At 36.3% G+C, this 11797-nt stretch overlaps 1 protein-coding gene across 1 annotated transcript; it reads left to right on the forward strand.

The window, feature by feature from the left end:
* Positions 1-2267: 2267 nt before the first annotated feature.
* On the forward strand, positions 2268-2771 carry LOC140180090 (uncharacterized). The gene has a single exon (XM_072220487.1). It carries the CDS (start codon positions 2268-2270, stop codon positions 2769-2771), a length of 504 nt encoding a protein of 167 aa, XP_072076588.1.
* Positions 2772-11797: the final 9026 nt, after the last annotated feature.

Below are 11797 nucleotides of genomic sequence, written 5' to 3' on the forward strand. Positions count from 1 at the left end.
TGAATTTCATGTCTAATATGATTTTGTTGATTTTATTATGCACTTTTGATTAGTCTTTAGATGTTTCTTTAGGTATGTACACGGTTGAATTTCAAAAAAGAGGTCTACCACATACACATTTTTTGCTTTGGCTTGGTGAGAAGAATAATTTACACAATACTAAAGTTGTTGATGAGTTAATTTGTGCAGAACTTTCCAATCCTTCAAAATTTCCATCATTATATAATGTGGTTACTAAATACATGATTCATGGTCCATGTGGTAGACTTTGACCAAATTCTCCTTGTATGAAAGATGGTAAATGTTCAAAATTTTATCCAAAAAGATTTGTTGTTGAGACAAGCTTTGATGAAGATGGCTACCCTATATATAAACGTCGTGATATGGGAGTTACAGTTAATATTAATGGTGTTGATATTGATAATAGGTTTGTTGTTCCATATAATCCCTTATTGTTAATGAAGTATCAAGCTCATATCAATTTGGAGTTTTGTAACAAGTCAAGTGTCATCAAGTACCTCTTCAAATATGTTAATAAAGGTCCAGATCGAGTTACTACAGTTATAAGTAATGTGACTAATACCTCTGAACCTTCTACAGTGGTTGATGAGATAAAACAGTATTATGATTGTCGTTACCTTTCTCCTTGTGAATCTATGTGGAGAATTTTTGCATATGATATACATCATAGATGGCCAGCAGTTCAAAGATTGAGCTTCCATTTGCCAAACTAGCAACATGTTATTTTTTATGATCCTGATACTATTGGTTCTGTTTTTTTTAGGAATAAAGATTTGATGACTATGTTTATTGCTTGGATGGTTGCTAATAGGCGTTATGTTGAAGCACGGGCTTTGACGTATGTGGAGTTTCCAAGCAAATTTATTTATGATCATGATTCTAGGGAGTGGAAACCTAGACAAAGAGGATTTTTAATTGGTAGACTGAGTTTTGCACATCCTTCAGTTGGTGAACTATTTTATATGCGTTTGCTTTTGAATGTGCAAAGAGGTTGTACTAGCTTTCGTAGTGTGAGAATTGTGAACTCTGTTACCTATGATACATTTGAATAAGCATGTTCTACAATGGGCTTTCTAATAGATCATAATGAATTTGTTTCTGCTATAAAGGAGGTTGCAGAATTATCTTCAGGTGCACAATTAAGAAAGTTCTTTGTTACGTTGTTACAATCTGGTTCCATTAGTAGACCTTCTGTAGTTTGGAATCAAACTTGGATGGAGCTATCTGATGATATTATTTTTTCTAGAAGACGTGAGCTTCAATTTCCAGGTAATTTCTAATTTTTAGGTAGAAATACACGAAAATATGCCATATTTTTAACAACATTGAACTTGATGTGTATTTGCAAATTAAATATTTTTTTAATTGTAGAATTAAGGATGACAGAAGATGACATACAAAATTTATGTTTACTTGAGATTGAAAAGCTACTTCAGCTTAATGGTAAATCTCTGAAAGATTTTGTTGGTATGCCTTATCCTAAAATTCAAGTAGCTTCAGAATTCAACAATGCAATGATGTTGCGTGGGTTGCAGTATGATCTTGATTTAATGGTTAATAAGCACGAAACAAATGTGCAAAATTTGAATGAAGAACAAAAGGTAGTTTATGATAGAATCATGCATTATGTTAATAATAGAGAGCATGTCCTCTTTTTCATTTATGGATTTGGTGGTACTGGAAAAACTTTTTTGTATAGAGTGTTGTCAGCTAGGTTAAGATCAGAACGAAGAATTGTAATCAATGTTTCTTCAAGTGGAATTGCATCATTGTTGTTACCTGGTAGCAAGACAGCTCATTCAATGTTTGGTATTTCGATTGATCTTAATGAAGATAGTGTTTGTAAAATTTCTAAAGATAGTGCTAAAACTGATTTGATTAGATCTGCAGAGTTGATTATTTGGGATGAAGCACCCATGACTAATAAGTTGGCTTTTGAAGCATTGGATCGAACATTTTCGTGATATGATGTCATTTGAGTTTGATTATAATGGAGATTTACCATTTGGAGATAAAATTGTTATCCTTGGTGGTGATTTTAGACAAGTCCTACCTGTTATTCCAAAAGCTTCTCGTGCTGAGATTTTTATGGCTTCAATTAATTCTTCTTTTCTTTGGAAATATTTTAAAGTATTACCATTGACAAGAAATATGCGTTTGGAAGCTAATTTGGATGAATTAACTCTTACTGAGTTAGCATCTTTTCTGATTGGATACTTCGAATTGGTGAGGGTCGTTGTGGAACAATGATTAATGACAAACTTTTTGTGCATATTCCAAATGATTTACTCATACCTCTTTCTCATGATCCGATTCAAGATATTGTTAATACACTATATCAAGGTATTGTTCAAAATTTTGCTGATCCAAGTTTATTCAAAGACAAAGCAATATTGGCTCACACGCTTGATGTTGTTGAAGAAATCAATGATTATATTGTTAAATTATTGCCTGGTGAAGAAAAGGAGTATTTGAGTGCTGATTTAATATGTGGTAGTGATGCTTATGGTGATATTGATGTTGATTGGATTAATACTGAATTCTTGAACCAAATCAAATGTTCATGGCTACCAAATCATTCTTTAAAATTGAAGAAAGGTATGCCTATTATTTTGTTAAGGAATATTGATCCAGTCAATAGTTTGTGTAATGGTACTCGTCTCATTGTGGAAAGTTTGGAACAAACATCATTGTTGCTAAAATTGTATCTGGTAGCAACATTGGAGACAAAGTCTATATTTCACGAATGAATTTGGTTCCAAGTGATTCTCAAATTCCTTTTAAATTTCAACGTCGACAATTTCTAATAAATTTGTATTTTGCAATGACAATTAACAAAAGTCAAGGTCAAATATTGTCTGCAGTTGGTTTGTTCCTTCGACGTCCAGTGTTCTCACATGGTCAACTTTATGTTACTTTTTCTTAAGTCAAGAATCAAAAGGGATTAAGAATTTTATTATGTGATGAAGAATCTAATGATGTAACATTGACTCAGAATGTTGTATTTAGAGAAGTATTTGATAAGATATAAGAAATTTATTATCAGATACAGATTATTGTATTTTGTTATTGTTGATGAATATCTAATCTTAAGAATTAAAGTTTAAGATATATGAATAAATTTGTTAAGCTATGTTCTAGGGGTATATTTTGAAAACATGATAAAAAATAATGTTTTGAGTCAAAATTATTGGAAAATCAAATTCTTTTTCAATTTATGGATTTTTGTGTTAAAAATTACAAAATTTTTTTATTACTATACTGTTATTATATTTGTTTAGAATGCAAGTTAGTAAAATTGTATTTCTATAAGAGACATGCTATATAATTTTGTATTAGGCTCTTTGTTATTTGAAAAACATATAATAGAGTTAGAATATTTAATATTTTAATATTTTATCTTTAATATTTAATATATATATATATATATATATATATATATATATATATATATATATATGTTGAATTAAACACACTTCATTCTTGGATTTGCTTTTTTTTTCTTTGGCATACTCTGGTGGTGTTTTTTCCCTGTTTGGTTTCTTGCAAAGTGCTTGGACACAGGTACATTGTACTTCATAACTTTGATTTTTTTTGTTATTGGTTAACTTTGTTGAAAATATATGAGCAATATACATAATTCATTCGATCCCATTGAAAAGATCACACCTTGGAAAGAATGTTGGAAGCTAAGAGTTAAGATACTCAGGCTCTGGTGTCATCGAAGCCCACTTTTTGGTAACTCACACAATGTTATACACATGGTCCTAATGGATGAAAAAGTAAGTTTCTTTTCATGAAATGTGATAATGCTTTAATGATTTGCCTGGAGAGTTTATTCTATGTTTGTTTTCAAAATGTATATGACTTAATGTTTCTTTTCTTTTTTGTTATGTTTAATGTTTATTAATTTCTTTTCGTTAATAGTTGCAGAGAATTCAGGCAACCATTACACAATCTCTTATACCGGATTTTGTTGGGCAACTCCATGAATGGGATGTTTATCTGATGACAGATTTCAGTGTTATTCGAAATTCTGGATTAACTAAATTAACAAATCACTGTTTTCAACTTGTTTTCCAACACAGAACCATTGTTGTTGTGATTTTTACATTTAGTATAACACATTCTGGTCTGAATTTATATTCTCTTCATAATATATTACAGAATTCCCAAAACGATGATTACTTGTGTAACACCCTACTACACAGAGTTTTACGCTTAAGTCGTAGAACAGAGGTAGTGTGGTGTTACGGACCTCTAATCAGTAAAATATTTACTTATAATAGTGGAAGAACATAATATACTAGGAGCCTTGAAAATGGGTAAAGCAAAATCGCAAAATAAAAGACGCAACATTCAGGGAACGGAATTACTTGCGTGCTAAGAAACCTAAAGGTTGATGACATGCATAAGCAGAAAAGCGAAAAGAGAGTCAAGAATACAGTGAAACTAGCTCGTGACTTAGCCTGCGAAGCCAAGGCTGGCCGGAGAATATTTACATATATATACATAAGTATCCCAAATACCCAAAATACAGAAACAAGTCCCTAACTCTCCTGTAACCTCTATGAGGAACAAAATAATTAAGTTTCTTGGAGAGAAAGCTAGTACATATGTACATACATAAACAAATTGAAAACCCAAAATAACCAGGAACTACTCCGCTTCAGGGATCCAGACGCCTAGCGAGGAGCCACTCGACTTGCATCTGAAAATAACAACACAGTATAGGGTGAGAACCAGGGGTTCTCAGCATGGTAAAGGTGCCACGCATATAATATATAAGGTCCTAGGAATGCCAGAGGCAATCCTAGAACTCCAACATGCAATTATAAAACTTAAGCTCTAAGCAGAAGCCATAAAAAGGGGTAGGTGACCTAAGAATCCAAAACTTACTTACTTTAATCCTAACATTAACACTAAACCATTCCTCCCTTCCTCCGTTCCTGCATCATCCATGCTTCAGCAGAGACAAACAACCAAACAAATTCACGCACAAGTAGGAAACAGATAGTGCAAATAACAAATATAACACTTAGCAGGATATATATTCAGTTAGGCAATCACAGGTAATGCATAGAAGACAAAACAAACAAATGCACATGATGCATGCCTGTCCAATGGCTGATGAGGCTCATCTGTCGGTTATCTAGCTAACCTGACAAGTCCAAAAACCTTAGACAGTCCCTCGTCGCGCATCCCCATGAGTCTATGCATAGATTTCACATTCATTTATCATTTAATCATTCATTCATATATTGCTCAATAGGGATATCCATACCTGGGAATTTATACGTGCCCGGTCACCCTTACGACGTAGGGTCAACAGAGTATTGAGTTTCAACCTGGAACACGTGGTGGAAAGCCACGGTTCTGTTACCCAGGAAAACTCGTATCTCAGATATCATCATTCATAAGCCATTTCATATTCATAATCATTATTTAATCATTTAGCAAAGTCATGGCATCATAACCTCATTTAACATCCACTTCTCTTTCTTATGTTTCATCATGTTTACCTTTTTCTTCTTTTCCAAGCTACCTCAAATTCCTAACTTCCGCTAAGTACTAAATTTACTAGTAAAATCTAAGGTTAACAGGACAGAAATAGGGGTTCATAGTTTCAAAATCATGTTTAGATCATAAAAACACAGGTGCTGGAAAACAGGGTGTGTGCGTGCGCACAGCTTAACAAGAAAACAGATCGTGTGTGTGCGTACAAATGCGTGCGTGCGCACACCAGCCAAGAATTACTTGGTGTACGTGCGCCTCACTCCCTGCGAGCGCCACCAATAGAAAGCATATCCTGGTGTGTGCGTGCGCACAGGATCGTGCGTATGCACATTTTTTGAAAAACACCAGGTGTGCATGCGCACAAAGGCGTGCGTACGCACAGGTAAATTTCTGCTTCTGTTGGGTGCGTGCGCACAACAGTGTGCGTGGGCACACACCAGAAAAACCTAATTCTGCTGCAACTTCGAAACTTTCAGTTTTTCGCACCGGATTTCCGGCGTCCATAACTTCCTCTACAGAATTCGGCTTCCCACAAAACTTATATCAATCTCAAGCTTATCAAACATTCTTTAATTTAAAGCAAACCTCATTTTCATCCAAAATTTGAGGAGCAAGTTATGGACTACCAAAGTTCACCAAAATTCAATTTTTACCAAAACATGCCAAACCCCATTTTTACCAAACTCACATATCAAGTCCTTCTTCATTAACACTAACTACTAACACATTAATGCCCATACCAAACCATTAAATTTATACATTATTCCAAAATTCACCATTCCAACCACAGGCTATAACTTTAAAATTCATAACTCAAATTCTCAATCCATTAATAACAAACCATCAATCATCATTAACCAATCAACAAGCAACAACCACAACATTACATTATCATATATCAATAACATCTTCAACTTACCATCATTAATTCCAACAACTCATATTCATTAATTCCAATATTTCATATTCATTAATCCTAATAACTCATATTCATTAATTCCAACACCAACATCCACATTGTCAAGTGCTCAACACCAATTTATCTATCAACATCACATAAACTAATCATATAACACATTTACCTATTTCAACTTATCCTATGATTCTCTAGCCTAAGTTTTCACAGAGCCTTACACATTAAACGTGCAAAACCTAAACCATACCTTGGCTGATCACCACGTTTAGTCTAAGGCAGCCACACTAGTCACATACACATCCCCTCAAGCTTGAAAAATCAACCAATATTTAGCACCAATCATCCACCAAGCCTCCAAATGCCCACATCTCAATTCCAATGCATAAATATATACTTAATTCACACCTAATAACATCTACACTTCAAATTCAGATTTCACATTATAAAATCAAGAGTTGACTAAGGTTTAGGTGATCCTTACTGCACCTGCACGCATAGCAACTCAAACCTGGTAAGCTCCACAAGCTAAATCGAACCTAGAACACCAAATTGGCAAAATCTCACTATAAGGGTTCAATTTGAAGAATAAAAAAGGGGGTAGAAAATCTGAGATGGAATTGTAGCTTACCAGTGAAATTGATCCGACAGAAATGTAGAGTTCAATGCACTGGACGCGTGGCCACGAATGGTACCGCGATCGGAGCTCAAACGGGGAAGTTATGGTGAATTGAAATAATGGTGATGGTTTGGGAAGCTCTCCTCTCCCCCAATCTCAGGTAATTGAATTTGAATTTTGTAGGCAAAATACCCAATTAGGTGGGTAGAATGTAAAACTCAGTTAATTAATGACTAATTAGCCCATAAATGAGAATTTATTCTAGAAAGCCAAAAATGTGATTTTTATGGCTTAATATGATAGAGGAGATTGAGACGAGAATTTCGATACTAATTTTGTAGAAATTGGCCCAAGATTAGACCGAACGGGCCAACCGGACCCATATTGGGCCCTTGGCCCAACCAAACTAAACCTAAAACCCTAAAAATAGCACTCTCTCTCCTCACTAAACACAAACACACGCTGAAAATGGTGGAAAGGAAGGGAAGAACACTCCTCCAAAGTTCTACCATTATTTGATCTTCAAACCACCATAACTTTTGATCCGGAGCTTCGATTGCCGCACCGTTTGTGGCCACGCGTTCACCGCGAAGAGCTCTACAAAACCCACTACTTTGTTCTTGAGGTAAGACACGAAATTAGTCTAGTTTTCTCAGCCTTAAATTCAAATTCAATGGGTAAAAGTGTTGAGATTTTGGGCTCTTTGATGTTATAGGACCCAACTAGCTTGAAGGAGAAGAGAAATCTTGTCTCCTTGATCCTTGGGTGTGGTAAAATTCTCAACCCTAATAGAATTTGTTGGTTTATGATGTTGGGTATTGAGTTGTTGTGTTTGAATATGATATTTGTGACTTAGGTAGTGTGTATGTGAATATTGAAGCTTGGTTGAGATTTTAGAAAGCTTGGAAAAAAGGCTTTGGTGTGATAAAAATTTGTTTTTGGAGGTGTTGAAGCTTTGAGAGCTTGTGGAAAGGTGATTTGGAAGTGCTCCGGGTTGAGCGGGAAATTGGCTAAGGTATGGTCTCGGTTTTCTATATCTAAAATGTAATGTGGTATGAAAACTTAGGCTAGAGACCCTAAGATAGGAAATGAATGGTTGTTGTTGTTGAATGGTTGAGATATATTGTGTGATCATATATGTGATTATGAATATTGGTGTTTTGATGGTATGATGCATGAGAGGTATGCATGTTTTGATATATGATTGATGATTGGTTGAGGTTGAAATATGGGTGAGACCATGTTGAGAGTGAGGATGGTGATGATTGTATGTATTGATGGTTGATTTGAAATGGTGTTGTTGGAAATTGGAATGAGAAAAATACATATGGCATGATATTGTGTTGAAATTGGACTATTTGATTGATATGGGTTAAAATGGTGGGATGTTGGTTTGTGATTTTTGATGAAAATGTTGTTGTATGAGTTGAGGAGGCTTGAGGTTGGTTTTTGGTATGTTTTGGTTGATTTCAAAAAGGGTTGGAATTGGTTGTTTTGAAAATGGCACTTTGTGATTTTGTATGAAAATGTGGTTTTTGGGCATACTTTGACGGAGCATAACTTGGACTCCGGATCCCTGTTTTGTACCAAACTTATTTAGAAATGAAATTGGATCCGCGATGTTTATATCGTTTGAAGAACAGGTGAAAAATGATCTAAAATGGAGAAGTTATGTCCGTCAGAAGATTGGGGTTTGAAATTGTGAATTCTGCAGCTTTTTAACTTAGTAAAATTTTTGGCAGAACGCACTCCTACGCGTATGCGTGGCCGACGTGGACGCGTCACTTTCAAAGTTTCACTACCCATGCGTGTGCTTGGCGCATGCGTACGCGTCGATGAGCGAATTCAATTGGCCCAGCCAAATTCTAGAGAGTTGTGCCTGAGTTATGCTAATTTTGTGCCTGGGGCACAAAACGCACCCACGCGTAGGCGTCACTTGGTTTTTCTCTCATCCACGCGTGCGCGTGGGGGGGAGGGGGACGCCTATGCGTCGCTGTATCTTGATGCATTCCACGCGTGAGCGTGGGTGACGCGCACACGTGACCCTGTTTTCATCCCAAAGTTGATTTTTGAGTTTTCAAAGCCAAATTTTAGACTTCTAAGCCTCTAATCTCAACCCTTATGTCTCAAAAATTTATGATATGCCTAGAAATGGGATGGAGCTAGGAAATGTGGTAACTTGTGGATGAAGTAAGGAGAGATTTATTGATGAATGATGATCAAAGATCATTGTATGAGATATGGAGGATGATTGTGGAAGTGCTTTGTATGCCATAAGCCGAAGGGCTGTAATTGCTAATGAATTGGCTAGTTATGGATTGAATTATGAGCCGGATGGCTAAGTTATTGCTGAATTATGGCTGAGCCATTATTGAATTATGGCTGAGTATGATTGCATATATGCGTATTGAATGAAATGTGAATGTTGTACTTCCACTATCTGAGATACGAGTTTCCCTGGAAGAAAGCAGTGGCTAGCCACCATGTGCTCTAGGTGGAGACTCGATACTCTGCTGACCCTATGTCGTAAGTGTGGCCAGACATTGTGAAAGTTCCGGATGAGCTCGCCCCCGTGAATATATACCAGTGAGCGTGTTGGATATGAATTATGATTTATGATTGAGTTTAACTCGAGTTGGGGATGCACGACAGAGGAACAGTCTAATGGTTAGCTACCAGGACTTGTCGGGTTGGCTTTATAACCGACAGATGAGACTCATCAGCCATTAGCACAGGCATTCATCATATGCATACTATGTGAATTGTTTGGATTTGCCTAATTGACTGCATATTACCTGCTAATTGTCTAAATGTCATATCTGTTTTCTATCTGTATATCTTCTTGTCTGATATAATTGTGTTTGTCATATTATATTACTGCTGGTGATTGGGAGGTCTGCAGGATTTGGAAAGGGGAATGTTAGTTAGATTAAAGAATCCTTAGTCAGTTGCCATTTATGGTTTAGTCTATTTATAAGCTTTGATTTATCTGGTGGAAGTTCTAGGATTGCCTTCGGCTTTCCCAAGACATTACATGTTAGATATGTGGGTACTGTTACCATACTGAGAACCTCCGATTATCACCTATGTGGATTTTGTGGTTTTCAGATGCAGGATGTGAGGCTTCTCGCTGAGGCATGCTGGAGACTTCCGGATTAGCGAAGATCCTTATTTCTTGGGACTTTATTTTGGTTTTATGTAGTTAGTTATTATCTCAACTAAATACTGTATATAAATATACTGTTTGACTCCTCTTAGAGGTTGTTTTGGAGAACAAGTTTTGTTAGTTTGTCCTTGGGGTTTTCCTTGGGTTTATTACTCTATGTTTATATTTATATAAGTACACTTGTATGCTTAGACCGATTATCTTCGCAAACCGGGTCTTGAGTTTTGATATTTGTATTTTTGGCCCTCCTTTGTTTATGGTTTCGCGTTAGTCTATCCTTTATTGGTTTTGTTACGTTATCGATCGGAGTGTTACACTTTTCTATTTAACGGTTTTGTTTTATCTATTTTTTTCAAAAGATCCTCGTTATAATCATTCTTCACAATACTATATGTACTAAATTTTACTTTTAGAGGTCGTAATACCTTGCCACCTTTGTCTTATGACTTAAGCATAAGGCCCTATGTGGTAGGGTGTTACATTTTGGTATCAGAGCAGTTCGTTCCTGTAGAGCCTGAGGGACGGACTGACTATGCTTCTGTGCATTCTCTGTATGTGTGTTTATGTGCTATTAGAATATCTAACTGATATACCTGACATAAACATTCATGAGCATGCATTTGGGACTTTGAAGCACTAGACTTCAGATATTGAGATTAATCAACTTGACATCGATTGTTTGGTGTGTATAGGAACCAGATGGTGCCTCGTGGACACGGTCGAGGTTGCGGGAGAGGTCGTACTAGTACTCAGGGACCGGGAGCTAACCCAAATAACCTTGTAGATTTTATGGCGGCGTTGGAGAATATGGCTGCCGCTATGCAGGCCACTGCTACGGCCCTTGGACAACAGATGAACAACCATGGCAATGACGGCAGTGGGTGATAAACCACTATTTTATGATTTGTCTTGTGCTCAATAGAGTGGTTTTTATCAAGTCCTTGCCCACTTATTCATACTAATTGCATGGTTTTACATTTTCCTTCCTGATTTTGCGCTGTGATTGAAACCATGCTTCTTTGGCCTTATAATTGCTAATATTAATCCTCTCTTATTACCATTTGATGCCGTGATATATGTGTTAAGTGATTTGAGGGATTACAGGGCAGGAATGGCTTAGAGAATGGAAAGGAAGCATGCAAAAGTGGAAGGAATACAAGAAACTGAAGGAACTGCTAAAGCTGTCCAGCCTGACCTCTTGGTACTAAATTGACCATAACTTGAGCTACCGAGATCCAAATGATACGGTTCCAGTTGCGTTGGAAAGCTAACATCCGGGGCTTCGCAAAAATATATAATTTGCCATATTTTCCTTGACGATAAGTGACGCAAACGCGTGATCCATGAGGATGCATCGCAGTGGCAAAAAACCAGCGTGTTTGAATTCGAAACCAGCGAATTCTGGGCTGTTTTTGACCCAGTTCTCGGCCCAGAAAACACATATTAGAGGCTATAAAGTGGGAGAATGCATCCACTCATGAGATAACTCAGATATCTTCCATTATTCACTTTTCATAATTTAGATGTAGTTTTAGAGAGAGAGAGGCTCTCTCTCCTCTCT

Source organism: Arachis hypogaea, chromosome 16 (assembly GCF_003086295.3).
Source record: "Arachis hypogaea cultivar Tifrunner chromosome 16, arahy.Tifrunner.gnm2.J5K5, whole genome shotgun sequence".
NCBI lineage: Eukaryota > Viridiplantae > Streptophyta > Magnoliopsida > Fabales > Fabaceae > Arachis > Arachis hypogaea.

Coding starts and splice junctions, on each gene's coding strand:
- LOC140180090 (XM_072220487.1), top strand. CDS start 2,268: ATGATTAATGACAAACTTTTTGTGCATATTCCAAATGATTTACTCATA.